The sequence below is a fragment of the Neofelis nebulosa genome, chromosome 1 (genome assembly GCF_028018385.1).
Source record: "Neofelis nebulosa isolate mNeoNeb1 chromosome 1, mNeoNeb1.pri, whole genome shotgun sequence".
Taxonomy (NCBI): Eukaryota; Metazoa; Chordata; class Mammalia; order Carnivora; family Felidae; genus Neofelis; species Neofelis nebulosa.
The window spans coordinates 97057366-97079210 of NC_080782.1; the positions used below are offsets into that span (position 1 = coordinate 97057366).

General features: G+C 39.0%; 1 protein-coding gene across 2 annotated transcripts in view; it reads left to right on the forward strand.

Annotated features, from left to right (window-relative positions):
- The window catches only part of DMGDH (dimethylglycine dehydrogenase), a 68807-nt gene that overhangs the window by 5768 nt on the left and 41194 nt on the right, over nt 1-21845 (forward strand). For both annotated transcript variants that reach the window (XM_058728802.1, XM_058728813.1), the window contains exons 3-7: nt 4937-5035; nt 6517-6681; nt 9347-9551; nt 16857-17105; nt 19149-19347. In XM_058728802.1, the coding sequence (XP_058584785.1) occupies nt 4937-5035; nt 6517-6681; nt 9347-9551; nt 16857-17105; nt 19149-19347 (917 nt within the window). The remainder of the gene's footprint in view (nt 1-4936; nt 5036-6516; nt 6682-9346; nt 9552-16856; nt 17106-19148; nt 19348-21845) is intronic.

Consider the following 21845-nt stretch of genomic DNA (forward strand, 5'->3'; position numbering starts at 1 on the left):
CAAAGCATGTAGTAGTCACCTAGATTTACTAAAATATTAATAAGTAATAAGTAATAAGTTGACTATTCAAAAGCTTTTCCATATAATAAATTTTAAAAACTCAAAACCTTTCTTAAATAAGCAAATTCTTAAAATTTGAAAGCTTTTCTACGTGATAAATAAAATAAAAATTATTTACAATATTTAATTCATTTCAAGTTGTCTTTGTATGTTTTATGATCTCTGTTAATATAGTAATACATATTTATATATCACGTGAGAACAAAGATATACACGTATTTTAGTGGGTATGCTTAAACTTAAAAAAAATTTTTTTTTTTTTAATTTTTTTTTTTCAACGTTTTTTATTTATTTTTGGGACAGAGAGAAACAGAGCATGAACGGGGGAGGGGCAGAGAGAGAGGGAGACACAGAATCGGAAACAGGCTCCAAGCCATCAGCCCAGAGCCTGACGCGGGGCTCGAACTCACGGACCGTGAGATCGTGACCTGGCTGAAGTCGGACGCTTAACCGACTGCGCCACCCAGGCGCCCCTAAAAAAAATTTTTTTTAATGGTTATTTATTTTTGAGAGGGAGAGAGTGCGAGCAGGGGAGGGACAGAGAGAGAGAGAGACACAGAATTCAAAGCAGGCTCCAGGCTCTGAGCTGTCAGAACAGAGCCCAGTGTGGGGCTGGAACTCATGAACTGGGAGATCATGACCTGAGCCAAAGTTGGATGCTTAACTGACTAAGCCACCCAGACGCCCCTGCTTAAACATTTTTTTATTTTACGTGGGTGCATGGAGATGGCTTGAGGTCAGTCACTGGGCTTTTTGAGGTTGTAGAGGTTCCCGAAAGAGCAGAAAGGATTATTAAATACATAGAGCATCATTGGCTTTAGTGACAGTTGATGGTTTTCTAATGCCATGTTTCCTTTCATATTCACTCACTGTTAGCCTACTATAAGGAAGAGATTTTTCTTCTCCCTATTTATTTGCGTATGTATTTATTTAATCAACAAGGATTCATAATTCTTATTTTATTCAAAGTGTTATAGTTCCTAATGATTATTCATGTCTCTGATTCATCTTTCCTCTTTTATTTTCTTTTCCAACAATAATCATTTTCTTTCCTCAAATAAAAGGTAGGCCCCTTCCTGTCCTCCTTATAGACTTGTGGCTATTCTAGCACCTTCTCTTCTCTCAGTTCTTAGGTCTTTCTCTAAATGCTCTGGCACTTAATCATGTGCTCTTGATTTCATTGTTTGGTACATGAAAGTTTCAAGACTTCAGTCAGGCCATAACATCTTGAAGGATAAGAACAATGTTTTCTTCTTCAAAATTCCCATTTAATATATCCTTGCTGAAGCCCAGAACACAAACACATTGTACCCTTCTTACATTCCATGTCATAGGATTGGCGCATAAATTAACAATAAATACCACGCATGATACTACATTCAGATATCTTACATTAGGGCACCTGGGTGGCTCAATTAGTTGAGCATCCAACTCTTGGTTTCAGCTCATGTCATGATCCCAGGGTTGTGGGATCAAGCCCCCTGTCAGACCGTTTTGGGCTTGAAATTCTCTCCCCCTCCAACTCGAATGCCCGTTCTCTGTCTCTAAGAAAAAAAAAATCTTACAATAAAAAGCACAGATATATTTGACCCCAGATTTTATTACTAATTAATTAATTAATTTTGGAGTTTTATTAAAAAAGTTTTTTTATTCTCAAGTTAGTTAATGTATGGAGTAGTCTTGCCTTCAGGAGAAGAACCCAGCGATTCACCACTTGCATATATCACCCAGTGCTCATCCCAACAAGTACCCTCCTTAATGCCCATCACCCATTTACCCCACCTCACACCCTCGCACCCCCATCAACCCTCAGTTTGTTCTCTGTATTTAAGAGTCTCTTATGGTTTGCCTCCCTCTCTGTTTTTATCTTGTTTTTCCTTCCCTTCCCCTATGATCATCTGTTAAGTTTCCCAAATTCAACATATGAGTGAAATCATGATATCTGTCTTTCTCTGACTGATTTGTTTCACTTAGCATAACACCCTCCAGTTCCATCCACATTGTTGCAAATGGCAAGATTTCATTCTTTTTCATTGCTGAGTAGTATTGCATTGTATATATATAACACATCATCTTAATCCATTCATCAATTGATGGACATTTGGGCTCTTTCCATAATTTGGCTTTTGTTGGTAGCACTACTATAAACATTGGGGTGCATGTGCCCCTTCAGATCAGCATTTTTGTATCCTTTGGATAAATTCCTAGCAATGCAATTTCTGTGACCCCAGATTTTAAACACAGATTAAAAGAGAAAAGCTAGCTGATAAAAAATACAGGGTACAAAACATTAGTAAAGGGACTCCTAGCTGGCTCAGTCAGTGGAGCATGCGATCCTTGATCTCAGGGTTATGAGTTCGAGCCCCACATTGGGTGTAGAGATTACTTTAAAAAATAAAATCTTTAAAAAATATAAGTATAATTTTTATACCTGAGAAACAAATTAAGCCCAGCACTTACTGCTGACTGTCTTAGCAGCAAGGAAGTGAAGGGAGTAGGAATTGTTCGGTAGAAATAAGTATACCATTTTAGTAAGAGTGACTAACTTTTCCTTAACTAGGAATTCTAGAAGAATTTGTTCCCTAAATAAAGTTCATTGGGCTAAATGTCTTGAATAACAATTTTGCAAAAATTAACCCATGTGACTCTTTCCAATGCAAGATTATTAATTTATAATTCTATGAAGATAGCCTTCTGGGTGGGGAAGAAGAGGACTGATGTAGTGTAGATATACAATTTTTTGGTGGTCTGGTTTACCCCAGGTCAAGTTCAGAGGATCTTGAGTATATGGTGAATGGAACCCTACACCACTGCTTATGAATATCATTGTTTTCAACTGACAGGAGATATACGGAAGACATATCTAGCAGACACCCGAAGGTTAGGGATTCTCCATTAATGATCTGGAAAGTCTTGTATTCAAATGAGATAGCTGAGCATGTAACGGAGACTGGAATATTTGAGAGTGAAAGAGCCTGACTTGCACTTCCGTTAGAATGGCACTTGGCTGTGAGAGCACCTTGAAGCTCAGCCAGGATCTTTCTCAAGAAAACAAAAACAAACAGCAAACAAACAAACAAAAAGCTGGGCATATGTTCAGATGTATGAACAAGTATTTAATAGAAGCCCCAGGGTTCTGGCCCATAAAGGACGATTAATGAACTATCAATGGGGTGCTTTTGAGTTCAGGAGAACCAAATAACCTACCACTATCATAGAAAAACCTTATAAATCCTTCCTAAACAGATTTTATTTTGAACAGACTGTGTTCTGATGAGCTTTCCAGGATAAATTAGCTGCAAAATGGGGCCCCAGATACTTAATTGAGAGAACCTGCTTCATATAATTGCTTAGAATTCTTTTTTTGGATACTACATTGCATTTGCCAGGATTAATAAAAGAGGTTTGGCATGCTACTATTTAGATATTTTTTGTGACTGTAATTCATAAGGATTTTTTCAGCAAATATTTGTGGCATATAATCAATGTTTATCACACAGGTTAACCTTCAACAAAAGTCTGTTCACCATGTATCCAGGCTGTAATTCTCAGGAATTTTCCAATTCTTTTGAATTTTCTTTTCCAATTTTCTTGAATTTGGGAAATTTCGGGAAAGGGAACAGGAGGGCTGTTCCATTTAAGGGAATGGCGGGAATTGGGTCAAGGAAAACTTTGCCAGTCCATGTTCCTTCTCCTCATGGGAACACACGTGATTTGCTGGTTTGGGTCCATGTTATATACCCCCCTCCCCATATTCTTCTTAGCAGCATATATTACTAAGCCTCTCCTCTAAATCATCCCATTTCTGAATCTGCCAACACTCTTTCCTTAGTAACTTTTAGGGACTTAAAATATATGTTCATTGGCTGACTCTTACATTACTTATATTGTTCAGATTGGTTCTCATAACTCTACCGTGAGTTTTATGCCCTGGTGTGCTCAAACTGGAGCTGATGTGTTCTCATGTCAAAGAGCTGGCTCGTGCTTCTCAGTTTCTTGCCAGCAATAAATTACTGCTTAACAGATAAAGTACTAAAACTTAGAGAATGTTGTTGGCAAGGATATGGACAAAAGCGAACCCTTGTGCACTATTGGTGGGAATGTAAATTTGTATAGCCACTGTAGAAAACAGTATGGAGGTTCCTCAAAAAATTAAAAATGGAAATGTCATATGATCCAATTCCACTACTAGGTATTTACCCCAAGAAAACAAAAACACTGATTTGAAAAGATATATGCACTCTTATATTTATTGCAGCATAATTTGCAATAGCCAAGATACAGAAGGGTGATATATATATATATATATATATATATATATATATACACACACACATATACATACAGTGGAATATTAAGCAGCCATAAAAAAGGATGAGATCTTGCCATTTGTGACAACATGGATCGACCTATAGGGTATTATACTAAGTGAAACAAGTCAAATGGAGAGAGACAAATACCATGTGGTTTCACTTATGGGTGGAATTTAAAAAAGAAAACAAATGAGTAAAAAGACAAAAAGCAGAAACAGATCCACAAATGCACAAACTGATGGTTGCCAGACAGGGCGGGAGTAGGGGGAGGGCAAAAGGGGTGAAAGGGGTGAAAGGGAGTGAGAGATACAAGCTTCCAGATTATGGAATAAGACGTGGGGATAAAAGGTACAGTGTGAGGAGTATAGTAAACGGTACTGTAATAGTGTTACATCGTGACAGATGGTGGCTACACTTGTGATGAGCAGAGCAGAATGTATAGAGTTGTGGAATCTCGATGTACACCTGAAACTAATGTAACACTGTGTGTCAACTATACCCAAATAAAAAAATTAGAGAATGACAGGTTTTTTTAAAGTATTTTCTCTCCTTCTCGTTTTAAGGCAGGTTTAACAACTTACTTTCATCCTGGAATAAACTTGAAGAAGATACATTATGCTAGCATCAAACTTTATGAGAAATTGGAAGAGGAAACCGGACAGGTAAGTGTATTTAACTTGAAATTTCTTTTAGGTCGATTTCTCAGAAATGTGTAAGATTTCTGAAGAATTTGGACATATTATCATGTGTGTAGTGACATTAATGGCATGTGAAATGTTTAATGTGGTAGAGAAATCTAACGAATGTGTAAGGTAAGAACCCCTCGAGTTTGCTCTGTTTTTGGTTTAATTTCTTGAAGTACATTTCCCATGCAGTTGCAGTTCACCACTCTTCTTGATTTTTTAAATAAGGAAAGGATAAAAAGCAGCTTTCAAAAATATCTTTCATCAGTTACTATATCTAGAAACTCAGAAATCAGAGTATTTCAGCAACTGGATTACAAAGGATCTGATAGCCGTGCCTGAAGATTGTCACACAGCTTTGAAAAGTACTTCACTAAAAGCCCCTCACTTTTATTTTTATCTCTTCTCATGCTTACATTAGTATTCTCAAAATAAAGTCACAGGCAAACACTACCCATAGGCTAAGATGGAAGTTTACTTACATTTTTCATGCTATTTTTCCTTGCCTAAAACTATCAGAGGGCCCACAGCCAAAAGCCAGAGGGGGAGAGTCTTCATCAAGTGAACCCTGCTTGCCTTTCCAACGTTTTCCCTTGCCACTCTTTGCTATGCTCATACGCTTCAGTTAATCTTAATTACATATAGCTCTGGAATGTGCTGGGCTCTCTGCCTGAAACAACATTTTCTCTGGCCCCATCTCAACACTCACCCTTTACCCTTCCCTGAGGTCACCCCCTTTGAGAAGCTGTCTTTGACTTCCCCCACCCACCAGTCAGGACAGCTAAGGGCACTTCTCTTGGTTCTAACAACATACGTATGTTCTTATAACGTTCCTTTAACACGAATCTCTCCCTCCTGCCCCCCGCCCCTCCCTGTTGTGGCATTTGCTTTACTGGTTGATCTTCCCTTGGGACTATGAAAAACTTGAGGGCAAGGAGAAGATCTTTTATTTCTGTAACCTAGGGCCTTGGACCAAGGACTCAGCCAACTGAAGGACATCAAGAACTGTCCCATGAATGTTGTTTTCACTTCACATGAGATCTCATCACTGCAACATTCTGATTCTTTACATTCTTTCCTCAAATCCTTTGTCTTTCTCTTTGTCACATAGTTTTCTTTTACTCTGTACACGAACACTATCCCGTGTTATTGTAATTGTGCTTTCAGCTGTCTGCCTTCCCCTATAGACCATAAACTCCATGCAGGCAGGGTCTTTGCTTCTTGTTTCTAACCGCATCTCTGTGGCTTAGCATGGTGTCTGACACAGAGGAGACAATTAGTAAATAGTTGCTGAATGAGCGTCTTTTTGTAAGAGGCAACTATTTGATACAGTTATCTCTTGCACGGCATAGACCATCTCTTTTCTTACACACTTGCATTTTCATCGTGAGGAAGGAGAACCATGTTTGAATGCCAAATAATGATTTATGTATGTGTTTGTCTTGGCATTATTGTCACAGGTGGTGGGGTTCCATCAGCCAGGGAGTATCAGAATCGCTACCACTCCTGTAAGGGTAGATGAATTTAAATATCAGATGACTCGGACTGGCTGGCATGCAACAGAGCAGTATATTATTGAGCCTGAAAAAATTCAAGAGATGTTTCCGCTACTCAACATGAATAAGGTATTTATCTTAAGGGTGTTTTCACCATCCATTAACTTGAGTAGAAAAAGTTACTTTAAGAAGCTTATTAAAGGTAGAAAAACTTTGTGCATACGTCTTGAATGGTGAAATCAGATGGTTAATGCTAGAATTTGGGTATGTAACAAGGTGGGCTATTACGTATGCCAAATTAAATAAAAAAGTAATGAAAAAATGTTTTCTACCTGGGACAACTAACGAGACATTTTCAATACATTTTTATTACTATGTCCCCCAGACCTAGGGGTTTCCATACATAAGCTTCTGTTGAGAACTTCAGAGAAAACAATGACCTGGTATGATAAATATATAGAGAGAAAGGTTGTCTTATTGAAACTTTTTACAAAATTGAATTTAGAGGTGCCATGCGATGTTGCTCTATAAATATCTTCTAGCTCATAACTGTACTGCCAATAGGCTCCATACCAGATATTTATCTGGTTTTAACCATTTTTTTTTTGTTTTGCTAGTCAATACTCCCATTCGAATAGTAAGAATGGCTAACACTGTATTACATAACACTATGGCACAGATTTATGTACCAGGTACTACTATGCTAAGCTTTTCATAGGCATAATTTTATTAATATTCACAATAATATTATACAGTATTTTATTATTACTAAACAGAAACTACAGTGTAGATAGTTTACATAATGGAGCCAAGCTCATCCAGCTAGAGAGAGCTGGAGCAGAGACTTGAAGCCAGGCTCTCAGACTCCCTTGTACTCACTACTCAAGTATACCACCAGGTGAGGCTGTCGAGGAACATAGAGGCTTAAAGTTTCTCCCTAGTGACTGCCTGTAACATCTTTGAACTGTAGCAGCACCTTGTATCACTGAGGGGGTGCTGGGGCTGTCTGCCCTCGTGAGTCTTTATAGGCTGCTGGCACTCTCTTGTCTATAGTTTTGTGTGATGACAGCGTGGTGGCAGAGTGATGTCGCGTTGCATCGTCTGCATTGAAATTCCACCCATGTAAGAATATGTTATATGTGTTTTTATGTCACCCTCGGAGTGCTTTGCTGGAAGACCTCACCATCACAGTGTTTTCTCAAAGGTATTGGACAATGGAAATACGTGGGAAGAGTATTCTCTGGGTCTGGGGCAGGGTGCCAAATCAAATAAATACAGGATTACTTCAATGAGGACATATCCATTATAAAATACCAACATGGCATTTGGAAGTCTACAGTAATATGAATTCCATTAAAATCAAAACAAGTCTCTTGCACTAAAACTATAACAAGAGATTGGATTAGTATAATCAAAAGCTACCCACAAAGAAAGGATTAGGCCCAGATGGCTTCACTAGTAAATTCCACTAGACATTTAAAGAAGAATTAGTACTAATCCTTCACAAATGTTTCCAAAAATAGAAGAGAAAACTTCCCAACTCCTTCCATGAGGCCAGTATTACCCTGATACCAAAACCAGACAAAGACATGACAAGAAAAGAAGGACATATTGTGAATATCGGTGCAAAAATCCTTAAGAAAATACTAGCAAACTGAATTCAGCAACATTTAGAAAGGATGATGCAGCACGACCAAGTGGAATTTATGCCACGGTTGCAGGGTTGATTTAACATCTGAAAATCGATCAATGTAATATGCTACATTAATAGAATAAAGGACAAACATGCACGATCATTTCAATAGATGCAGAAAAGACACTTGACAAAAGCTCCTTGTTTGGTGCTCAGTAGATTTCTGTTGAAAGGATGAGACCTAAATATAATACCGCACAGTGTTCCTTGTATCAACTCGGTTCATCAGACTGTCATTCTTCTTTGTTTCCACATGGTACCCAGACTGAAGTCCTAGCATAGCATAGGTATTCAGGTATTAAGCTGTTGAATGACTAAATCAAGTATACGTTTTCCTGACACTTACATATATTTAACAAGTGAATTTATTAACAGTATTAATTCAATATAAATAATTGATCAGTTAGTATTAGATTAACTGAAAATGTTAGAAACCAAAATGATAATGCTTAGACAAGATAGAAGATAATTTCTCTTTCAGTAAGGCAGTGTAGGATTTGAATGATGGCTATTTTCCATAAAGACTTCAGGAACCCAGTCACCTTCTAGATCATTGCTGTTATTCCTAGGGTGTGACTCTTGTGTTCTTATTCGAAGATGGCAGCTAGAGCTCCAGCTGTCATGTCTGCATTCCAGACAATGGGATTGAGGAAGGGCAAAGAAGAAAGGACAAATGGCATATGCCAGTGGCTTTTAAAAAAATAATTCATGAAAGCTGCCACATGATGCTTTCATTTTTATTTCATTGACCAAAACTTAATAATACTTTTAGCTACCAATTGGAACTAATAACTGCCAACTATTGGAAACTGTTCTTAGTGGCCATATGTCTACATAAACATTCAGTTTACATTGCCATGAGGGTCGGGGGCGAGAATGGATGTTGGAGACAATTGCAAACCTCTATTAAGTAGCCTGTCTACTTAACATTCAGTGTGAATCCTGTCCTAGTTTGAGATTTGATAAAGGGAAAAGAAGTACAGATTGATCAATCTGATGCCATGATACACTTTTACAGTCCAGTTTTACACAGAATAATGGATATGTATTTGTTTAAATACATAAATGGATATGTTATTGACTCTTTTATGATCGATTTAGATTTTAGCTGGACTGTATAATCCTGGAGATGGTCACATCGATCCTTACTCTCTAACTATGGCCCTAGCTGCTGGGGCTAGGAAATATGGTGCCCTTTTAAAGTATCCTGCCCCGGTGACTTCTCTGATACCCAGGTCAGATGGAACATGGGATGTTGAAACACCACAGGGATCTATGAGAGCGAATAGAATTGTGAATGCTGCAGGTAAGCGTTATATATATAATTCAATATATGTGTAATTAGTAGGTTTTTTTCAAGTGGCAAAGAAATAAGATATTTGGCCATAGAGTAATATCTAATATTTTACATTACGTACATTGTTAGGGAACACTGTAACATTCCCAAGGTGAACATTTTGTCTGTTTCTAAGCTACAAAGCCCTCCCTCCATCACTTTGCTTTTGGTGTATGAGATGCCACGCTGTCCTTGGTTACCCATAGAAAGTTGGTGTTCTTCTCCATTCTCTGTTTTCTTCTGCTCCAGATCATCTTTTGCTAATGATGCTGCTTTTTCTATGTTCACTCATTCTTTATTCTAATAGCCAAAGTCTAGTGTTCAAATTCGTGAGCATCCTTTTGTTCTGTTTACTTTTGGGAGCAGATCTGATCATTTGTGTGCTCTCTCATCCTTTTCTGATTCATTGACTTCAGTCAAAAAATGTTTAACTCTTTTCCTTTCAGAACATTATTAAATCTATTTCATAACCTTGATTTTTTACATTGTTCTGTTACAATTTAGACTCAGATTAGTGAAGTCAAAAGGGATATTTGAGTTAATCTCACAACCCACCCATTTTTCCACTGTGGAGACCAAGTTCCAGAAATTACTTGACAAAGCAACAGAGTTATGTTGGGGCCAGGTTTTGGACCTGAATCTTTTGATTCCTGAGTTAATACACTTTCCAACAGGTCATTTACCTGTGAAGTCATTTTCAATTATCAGACATACAAAAGTAAGCTCTTGTGCAAAGGAAAATGCTTATGCAGTCTGAACTGGACTAATAATTTGTATTTACCTGTAGTTCATAGTGGTTAATTTAAAACCCAAAGTAAGCAAGAGCCAGTAACTGATTTTCTTGTGGTCTGTTCTTGGAGTCATTACTTAAATTATAAAATGAAACCAATCTTTATTATTTATCAGATCAAATTATATTTAAGAGTTTAAGTTAGTATTTTTGAATTTTTCTAATCCATGCCCTCCATTTGAAAAGCATAAAAATCTTATGCTTTCTTTAATATGATTTGAAATTCAAAATAATGTAAAAGGACTTGCCTACACAGTAAAAGCAAAGGAACAAAACATTGCTTTGTTTTTGAGCTTTGCCTCCCACCCCACCCCACCCCAATCCCTATCTGGTAACCCATCACCATCCTTGGGCACCACTGATCTAAATTTTGTGAGAAGATCTAAGGCAATGAAATCATTCATATTTTCTTCTGCATGTAGCAAGGATTGCTTGTAATCTTGTAACTTTATGGTCTCACAAAATTATTGTCTAAATCCATCAGACTGTTTTTATAGTGATAGCAAACGAAACAGATGAAACACACTCTGACCTCCATACCAGACATCACTAATTGATCACTGCACTTATTTCAGATGGGCTTGGGCGTGTTCTCCCATGTCTCTCAACACAGTGCTTCAGGCAGCCACACGCTCCCAACTGATATTTTGAGAAATAATGTAGAAGAACTTAATTTAACATATTTTTTGATGTTTTCCTAAGATGGTAAGCTTTTATTTACATAATTCATTGCCACTGTAATACATTTCTCTTTTTTTTTTAATGTTTATTTATTTATTTTTGAGAGAGAGAGAGAGAATGCAAGCTGGGGAGGGGCAGAGAGAGAAGGAGACACAGAATCTGAAGCAGGCTCCAAGCTCTGAGCTGTCAGCACAGAGCCTGATGTGGGGCTCGAACTCACAGACCACGAGATCATGACCTGAGTCGAAGTCAGATGCTTAACAGACTGAGCCACCCAGGCACTCCTGTAATAAATTTTTTCTAAACCATAAACTGTGAGGAATAAGGAATCACTGAAGATAAAGATAGAATAATTCTCAAAGACATCTGACCTAAACCCAGGGCAGTGGTTACCAGGTGAAGTTTTCTATGCAACTGTGAAATCTTGTGTGGTTGGGTGGGGGAGGGCTATGGCAGGAGGTCCTGGAGTACAGCTTTTCTGGTGCCGGCCTGGGAAAGAAATCCCTGGAATTAGGTTGACAGTGTGGCCCTGCATTTACTGCTCCATGGGACCTAATTTTCTCCAGCCTGGATTGTTCTCCAGGATGCCCTTCTTTGTTCTTTCTTCCGGAGGCGTTTTACCTGGCCACATCTACTCCCTCTCGCATCCTCAGGTTTTGGTAAGCCAAGCAGCTGCTTCTTGAAAATTGTGTGAAGAACTGTGCTGCTGTCTCAATGTTCAATTCTTTATCTCATGCATATCGTATCTCTGGCCCATAATCTTGTTTTTGTTTTGTTTTGTTTTGTTTTGTTTTGTTTTGTTTTCTTCCTCGACCTCTTCTCTTCCACTGGGTAAAAGTTACTGGAGAAAATCTAACTGATTGCATATTTGTAGTCCATGGAAGGTGTAGAGAAGTGTGTGTTTAATTATTTGTAAGTCTGCTTAAAAAAAAAACAAAACACTTTATTTGCAGTATAGAAGGTAAGCCTCAGTAACTGAGGGCAAAGGTTTGGGTATGCTCGCTTCTAGAACTGAAATTAACAGAGATCAGTTTTATGAATAAAGCATCTGCAGAAAGCGTTGTGTTAACGTGATTTGAGAATGTGTGGCTGACAGATGTATCCCAGAGTTACTTAGTGAGACAAGGATGTCTCACAAATTCAGGCAAGGCCTTCAGGCTAGCTCTGAAATCTAATTAAAGCAACCAGGATATAGACTTGGAAATGTGACCAAAATATAAAAGACGTAAACACCACCATTATGGTACTCAACTGTATCATAACCTGCTAGAAGTTTCTTTATGTGAAGTCGTAACAGAAGGCAGCTGAGTCTTTAGTATATTCATGAAAAGGAAAGTCTAAAAGTAAAAATGTGTCCGTTTGGGGTGCCTGGGTGGCTTAGTTGGTTAAGCGTCGGACTTTGGCTCAGGTCATGATCTCGCAGTTGACAAGTTCGAGCCCCGCATCGGGCTCTTTGCTGACGGCTCAGAGCCTGGAGCCTGCTTCGGATTCTGTGTGTTCCTCTCTCCCTGCCCCTCTCTCGCTTGTGCTCTGTCTCTCTATCAAAAATAAATAAACATTTAAAAATTAAAAAAAAAATTTTTTTTAAATGTATCCATTTGCTGATGTGTTTCCAGCATTGTCCAGGTCTATGGGGCTCTCTGGCCCAGAGACACATGTATTGCCAGCCATGTGACCTGGGCAAATTACTCATTTGTAAAATGGAGAGAATAGTTCTCATCTCAGAAAGCTGTTATGACTGGTAAGTAGCTAATAATGTAAAGTACCCTGAACAGAACCAGTAACACACAGTAAGCACTAGAAAAAATACGTCTAATAATTATGATTATAATTGTTTCCTTGAAATCCTATCTGCCCCTCCCACCACCCCATCCCGGGAACACCAGCATCAGTTTGCTATAACTTCTGGGCACAGGCTTTTAACCTTACCCACCTCCTTTCACTTGTTCCATTGTCACACAGCACCCATTCTGCTGGTACATTTGGTTCTCAAACTGATGTACATATGAATTGCTGTGGAAAGTTTCCCAGATTTCAAAAGATTCTAATTTAAGTGATCTGGGTGGGGACTCAGAAGCTCTATTTTAAGCAAGTACTCCAGGTACTGTAGTGTCTGTTCCAGATGGTCTGCAAAACATCTTTAGAGAAACACTATTACATAGATGTTCCTAGAGGAGAGAGAACGTAGTAACTTTATTCTTTTACATTTTTTTTAACTTTGTTTTTTAATGTCTATTTGTTTTTGAGAGAGAGAGAGAGAGAGAGAGAGAGAGAGAGACAGAGCACAAGCAGGGGAGGGCCGAGAGAGAGGGGAGACACAGAATCTGAAGCAGGCTCCAGGCTCTGAGCTGTCAAATCTGTCAGGCACAGAGCCTGACGCTCAGAGCCCGACGTGAGGCTTGAACCCAGGAACCACGAGATCATGATCTGAGCCAAGTCGGAAGCCTAACTGGCTGAGCCACCCAGGCACCCTGTAGTAACCTTATTCTTGAGCAAGCAGAGCTGAAAACTAGTTTTGGACACTTCTGACCTCTTGGGATAAAATAGTCTAACTTGCCTTTGGTACCTGAAACTGCTCAGGGGCATGAGCAGAAGATATTTTATTATCATGTAAGTTTTTTCTCTGCATGGTGAAGAATGTTTCTCTTGACTCCATTTCTTCTTGACTCATTAAGCCTGAGATAACTTTATAAACTTTACTTAAGACTTTTCTTAATATGGTAAATCAGAAATATGATTGGATCATGCCAACGTGAAGCCCAGTGTTCGGCCAAAAGAGAATTGCTTAATTTTGCCTGCCACTCTGCATCAGAGAATGCCACTGTATAAACCATCACTGTCACCGTATAAACCACCTTGTACAAGTAAACTTGTCTATGAACCTTCACTCTTCATTTTAACTCTATTTCTATTAATCATTGCATTAAAAAAAAAAAAGAAGCCATTTCCAATAACTTTTTTTTTTTTTAATTTTTTTTTTTCAACATTTTTAATTTATTTTTGGGACAGAGAGAGACAGAGCATGAACGGGGGAAGGGCAGAGAGAGAGGGAGACACAGAATCGGAAACAGGCTCCAGGCTCCGAGCCATCAGCCCAGAGCCTGACGCGGGGCTCGAACTCATGGACCGCGAGATCGTGACCTGGCTGAAGTCGGACGCTTAACCGACTGCGCCACCCAGGCGCCCCTCCAATAACTATTTTTATTGACTCTTCTGTTGTTTCTCAGGTCATAATGGTAGATTTGAGTGATTCTTCCATATTTGTCTCTCTTACCTTTGAACTTGGTGGGTGGGTGATGTAGCGAGAGTTGAATTATAACCACACCAGATTTAGGTTAACTTGCTTGACAGAAAGAGGAAGAAAATGCCAACAAACACCACCACCATAGGGTAAAACAGCATTGGGCTTGTTTTGGAGTGTAAAATCATATAGTTCTATAATACTTATGCATATGTTCCCACTGTATTTTAATGATCAAGTGCATTAATAAGCAAGCAATTAGACTCAGAGATTCATAAATATGTTTGAATAGGAAAGAATTTATTTTCTTCAATTTATGCTTTTAATTGAAATAAGTGTATTGAGGATACTGGAGTGGTTTGAATTGCTAGGCTAAATATTTTGGCTTTTTATATTTTAAATCTGCTGTGGTGCATATAACTAGCATTTATGGCTTTCCTATGTTTTGTTACAAAGTTCTTCCATTGAAAATTCACTTCTTCCTACTAACAAAAATAAATTAAATCTGTAAATTATTAAAAGACTAACAAGAGGCTCTAATGCCCACAAGTAAGATTTTTGGTTTGCAAATAGACATCCAGTTAGGGGGCTATTAAACAAGTATGGCCAGGGGACCTGGGTGGTTCAGTCAGTTAGGCATCTGACTTTAGCTCAAGTCATGATCTCACAGCTCGTGAGCTTGAGCCCCTCGTCAGGCCCTGTGCTGACAGCTCAGAGCCTGGAGCCTGCTTCAGATTCTGTGTCTCCCTCCCTCTCTGCCCCTCCCCCCCACCTTGTTCTCTCTCTCTCTGTCTCTCTCTATCTCTCTCTCTGTCTCTCAAAAATAAATAAATATTTATTTATTTATTTATTTATTTATAATAATAATAATTTATAAATAATATAAATAAATAATAATTTATTAATAATATTTATTAATAAATAAATATAAACAAACAAACAAACACTTATGGCTAGTTAAGCCATTAGGCCAAAACAAAACAACAAAGCCCAAGGATGACGTTTAGATAGTAAAATAGAAATAATTAAAAACATTTTTTTTAATGTTTATTTTTGAGAGAGAGAGAGACAGAGTGCGAGTTGGGGATGGGCAGAGAGAGAGGGAGACAGAGAACCCGAAGCAGTCTCCAGGCTCTGAGCCGTCAGCACAGAGCCTGACACAGAGCTCGAACCCACAAACTGTGAGATCATGACCCCAGCTGAAGTCCGGTGCTTAACTGACTGAGCCACCCGGGCACCCCAGTAGAAATAAATTTTGACACATAGGGTACATAGTCTGGGTTCCCAGACTGATTCATAATCGATGATCCTGTATTTAGCTCTGAACCTCATAATGACATAGGCTTCAGAACTCTTTATTAGATTCCTTAAAAAAGCAGAAACAGAAATGGTTAAATAATTGAGTGCAACCTCTAAAGAAATAACTTGAATAAGATTCTCTAATCATTTGAACGATTACTCAAAATTATTCTGAAGCAAACAAGCAAATAGAACCTCCTTCCCCCAAATAATCTGCTGATGGGTCAGGCGACACCATGTCCCTGCCAAATAATCATTCTAGATTTCTAAAATACCTTTATGCAAGTGAAGGTGTCTTGGATTTTTAAAACAAAATCTTCCCATAGGAAGAAAGCCAATAAGGTATGATGATTCCAAGGTCTCCCATTGTGACATTGGGCATGTCTCTTTCCTTCTCTGGACTTTAGCTCCACGTCTGTGTACTGAAGAGTCAGCTGGGGGAGAATCAAGGGTCCTTTCAGCCACAATCTGGTTTTTTCTTTTGCAAAGGTAAAAATAACATTCATCCCCACCGGTAAGACAGTCTCAGTACACACTGTGAACTGAGATACATTCTCATATAGGTACTCCCACTTACTGGACTCATGGTTCCTTCATGCCCATTGCAAGAAAGGATCTTACAGATGTGTTCTAGCCAAGCGTTTACAATAACAGATAAAACTTACTGTGCTATCTCTCCCAAAGTATATACATTTTCAAAATTTAAGTTAACAGAACAATTCTGTATTTGTAGAATCTTAGGCATCAGTAATGTGGGGAGAGGAGGGTCTGGGGGATAGAGGGATTGACTTGGAAGGCTTTCTTGTGCACAATTATTATACCAATCAACGCAGGCCCCTTTATTGTTTGATCATTTCTGCTTCAGGAGTAGGGTCAGTCCATTACTGTCTTTCTTATCAACATTTGTACACTTTATATATTTGGGTTGTTTGGTTTGTCCTTCAAATAAATGTGTTGTTGTTTTCCTGCCTGCCTCTGCTTATAGACAAAATATTTTTTCAGGAATTACAAACTCCTGAAAAACAAGTATGTATCTGTTAGATTATAGGTGTCTTCAAAACACTGGGGCAGGTAAAATACTCTCTTCCCCCAGGTTCAGTTTTGTAATGACAAAAAATTTAAAGTTGTTTTCACATTCTTTAGACTTTCCACGAGTACTGAAGTCTTCTCAATATTTTATCTGAAAATAAATTGCCATATCCGTGTCAGGTGTAGTATGTTTACGTATGTGGTAACATTTTAAAATGACTTTTTTTTCTTTAAGGATTTTGGGCTCGTGAAGTAGGTAAGATGGTGGGACTAGAACACCCTCTCATTCCGGTCCAGCATCAATATGTTGTGACATCAACTATACCTGAAGTGAAAGCTTTGAAACGAGAACTCCCTGTGCTCCGTGACCTGGAAGGATCCTATTATCTGCGACAGGAAAGGGATGGGCTTTTATTTGGTCCATATGAAAGTCAGGAGAAAATGAAAGTGCAGGACTCGTGGGTCACCAATGGAGTCCCTCCAGGTGGGTTCCACAAATGCAAGTGTGTGCAGGTCAGGCGCATATGTTTTGTCTTCTCTGTGGCGGGGGCTGGCTGTAGATTAAGATGACACCGTAACATTAGACTACTGGATACCTGGGACGCTGGAGGTGAGGGGTTTGAGGTCAGCTCTGTTCTCATGTCCCTTTCACCGATCACAGCAGGAAGTAAGGAAAGAGAGAAGAGGCGGTTGGTGATGGAGAAGCTGAAGAAACATATCTTCCGCTTCCAGGTAATTTTTCACCTGCCCGCACCAACCTCCTTCCTCCCCACTTTTTCCTCACTCTCTCACCTGCCTGGTCTAGTTTCCAGATTAGGATATAGCCGATATTGTGCTTTGACGGTTGGAAACATGGCTGGTAGCAGAGACAGGATATCCGGCCTACTAAGAAGGAAAGCATCAGAGTCTGTCACAGAGCAGGATAGGTTGCTCCTGCAAACTGATGCCCTCCCCTACTCCATAAATAAATGTAGAAAAGCCCTATGCGAAGCGGGAGGAACCATAGTTTCTGTAAGGGAGGTGGACCCGTTTTGTTTTTCATGAAACATTTCTACAGAGCTAAATTAAAGATGGAGGTTACCTAAGGAGGTAAACAAAACAACCTATAGAAAGTACTAAAATGTCATTGGGGCACTGAAATATTATAGGGGATATAAAGAAATGGAGGAAATTGTACTTCCTAGAATTATACTTTGATAAGCTACTTGGGATAGGGACTGAAGTTCTCCCCTACTCCTCAATACACATATGCCCATGTGACCACGAATGATCACTAAACTGCCTTCCAGAGAAGTTGGGCCAGCTAGCTGAAGGCTTTTGTTTTGTTGAGTTGGCTCTGCACATTTGGGCTTGCATGGAAGAGCTCCTGATCTCAGGAGGGCTGACGGCCACCTGAGAGCCTTCCTTTCTGTTCTTACCTCATGCTGGCAGCCTCGCTTCCAAATAAATGTTTTGTTTTTTAAAATTTTTTTTTATGTTTATTCATTTTTGAAAGACAGAGAGACAGAGGACAAGCAGGGGGTGGGGCGGAGAGAGAGGGAGACACTGAATCCGAAGCAGGCTCCCGGCTCCGAGCTGTCAGCACAGAGCCCGATGCGGGGCTCGAACTCACAAACCGTGAGATCATGCTCTGAGCCGAAGTTGGACGCTCAACCGACCGAGCCACCCAGGCACCCCATCTTCCAAATAAATGTTGAACAAATATTTAAATTTCCAAATTCCAAGTTGGAGGGAGAACCAGGTTGTTAGCTGGCCCTGGGCGCGTACATGTCCTGGTCCAACCCTCGTGGTCTGCAGGCCTCCGTGCAACTGACCCAACATGCTTTTCACAGGAGGAACAAGAAGCTGGCTGACTGCTGTGCGGGAAAGTCACCAGTATTGGTGGAGAAGTTCTTTTAGAGGCTCATCTGTGGTCCTGCCTTCAATCACAGTACTTTTACGAATGAGGAAATTATTGTGTTTCAGGACTCTTTTCTAAGAATCTAGCTCTCAAATACGTATGGGAGTGGGCGTGAGGGAGGAGGCCTCCATGCCATTCTTTCTCTGCTGAGAGCTAAAAGACATCTAGCATCCATTATTCTACATCCTGGAGTAGTTTTCTGTTTATGCCCTGTGTCCTGACATGACTTTGCAAGCTCCCATTTGCCCTTAACTGGGAGGATAGATCAGACTTTTAGGGTTAATTAAAAGATAAAAGTTCTCTCTTGACAAACCAATTATTGTTTGTTTTTTAAAATTATGATTGGTTTACATGTTGAAAACTGTTGATATACCTAGTTTTATGTTTATTATTAAGAGGATTAACTTTCATGATTTTATTATTTCAACAAAAATAAATTATTATTCTCAGAAATGTGATGGGTACTTATCTGTTGATAGTGAATATTAAGTTTAGACTTAAAAAAAAAAAAAAAGAAGTACCTTCCATAAGACCATCTTTAAATGTAAACTGATTCAGATTTAAGTCACTTTGGAATACCTGTCAGGGCAATTGTGGCATCCTGACCACAATGGTATGTCTCTTCAGGGTTTGGAAAGGAGCTCTTTGAGTCTGATCTTGACCGAATTATGGAACATGTGGAAGCTGCCATGGAAATGGTTCCAGTCTTGAAAAAGGCTGATATCATCAATATCGTCAATGGTCCTATCACCTATTCTCCTGACATTCTGCCTATGGTGGGGCCCCATCAGGGAGTCAGAAACTACTGGGTGGCTATAGGCTTTGGGTAAGTATCTCTTTTATTATTTTATTTTATTTTATTTTATTTTATTTTATTTTATTTTATTTTATTTTAATTTTCAAGAGAGAGAGCACAAGTGAGGGAGAGGGACAGAGGGAGAGAGAAAGAGAATCCCAAGCGGGCTTCACGCCGAGCATGGAGCCTGATGCGAGGTTCTATCCCATGATCTGAGCTGAAATCAAGAGTCGGGTGTTCAACTGACTGAGCCACCCAAGCACCCTGAGTATCTCCATTTAATTCAACATTTATTATAGAGTCAAGTATCTTTTTTAATAGAGTCAAGTATTATAGATAAGTCTTGTCTCGTAATCTCAGTCCAAAATGGAAAATGAGAGAAGGGCAGAGAGTTTTCTTCCTTAAATGACCATTGAGATATGACGAATAAGATATTTCAATCTTCGGGTGCCTGGGTGGCTCAGTCAATTAAGCGTCTGACTTCAGCTCAGGTCACAATCTCGCAGTTGGTAGGTTTGAGCCCCATGTTGGGCTCTGTGCTGACAGCTCAGATCCTGGAGCCTGCTTCAGATTCTGTGTCTCCCTCTCTCTCTGCCCCAACCCGGCTCGCTCTCTGTCTCTCTCTATGTCTCTTAAAAATAATAAATAAACATTAAAAAATTTTTTTTAAAAATTCACTTTTAAAATCCTGACTGTATAATGGTTTAATCACTTGTATAGATTTTAAAGATGATCACATAGAAGGGCAGTGATTTCCTGGAAACCCCTCTTCGCATATTTCCTGCCATTTCCATTATTCCTGTCTCTTTTCATGCTGTGTATGTTCATATTGGTCAATTTGCCCCAATTTTACAAGGCTGTTTTCATAACACAGTGTGACAAACATAATACCGAGTATCAAATGAATAACGTATATGATGCCTTTTTCACCGTAATTCAGGTTTATCCAACATAATTTGTTTCTTTATGATTCCTCAGGTTGCTTACTATTTACGATTCTGTTACCCATTTGATGCTTCATCCTTAATATTTGTCCCATTAATTTGTTGAATATTAATGTCAAGCCCACTTTACTATCATATCACAGCTTCTAATATTCTATTTTTCTTCTCCATTTTATTTGGCCACGTATTCAACTAATATCTCATGTTTGCCAGCTCTGTACAAGGTCTCTTTGCTAGGCACTGGGCTACAGCTAAAAACAAGGCAGTGAGGTCCAGCCAGAGGTGTGTGACTGCTTGGGGTGCTGTTCTGCCAGTACAGTAGAGGGGCTGTGGTCTGAACTGAGGGAGCAGCAGCAGGGACTGAGAGACAGGAGATAAAATTATTTAGACTTGATTGATTGCATTAGGTCTTGAGGAAGAGAAAAAAAGCAAACGATGGCTAACTTTCTAACTTGACCCCTGGTTGGATGCTGGGGCCATGGGGACAGAGAATCAGGAAAATAATGAGTTTCATTTTTGAAAGGTTGGGTTTGAAGTGTTAAGTTGATATCTTTGGGACATCTAGAGGGAGAAAACCAGATGGAGACAGAGGACCTGGAAGGTATAAAGTAACTGAGGGTTTAGGTAATCAATAGCATCCGTATGCAGGCATGTGTATGTAGGAGTGTTTCTCGTGTACATTACTTGAATATCTTCTTTAGAGGAATGCTTATTCATATACTTTGCCCATTAAAAAAATTGATTATTTGTCTTTCTACTGTTGAGTTGTAGGAGTTCTTTATATGTTCTAGACATAAGACCTTTATCAGATACATGATTTGCAATTTTTTTCTTCCATTCTGTGGGCTGTCTTTTCACTTTTTTAATGGTGTCCATTGAAGCATGAAGGTTTTTAATTTTGATGAAGTCCAGAATGCGTATTTTTTCTTTTTTTTAGCATGTAGTTCATATATAAGAAACCATTTTCTAGTCCAAATTCATAAAGATTCATACCTATGTTTTCTTCTAAGAGTTTATAGTTTTAATTCTTTCATTTAAATCTTTGATCAATTTTGAGTTAATTTTTGTATATGATGTGAGGTAGGGGTCCAACTTCATTCTTTTGTGCATAGCCAGTTGTCCCAACACTGTTTGTTGAAAAGACTGTTCTTTGCTCATTGAATTATCTTGGCTTCTGTGATATCTTTTTTCTGACACCACTTCTGATACCCACATTCAATTTTTCAATTTTCTAATTCTCTGACACCAACTGGGTGTCCAACAATTCAATTCAATTCTGATCTTAACTTCCAGAGTTAGTGGTTAAGGACTCAGTCCCACAAAACTGCCGCCACTTCAGATACCAGTTGCAAGTCCAGGGCTCACCTGTACTTCTGACTGGCTGTAACTTTGTGAGTTCCTACAACCCCCTTTTCAGGCTTGACAGTTCACTAGGATGGCTCACAGAAATCAGGAAAACACTTCCTTTTACCCATTTATTATAAAGTATACAACTGAGGAACAGCCAAATGGAAGAGATGCACAGGGTGAGGTGTGAGGGGGAGGAGTGTGGCCAGAGTTTTCATGCCCTCTCTGACACACTAC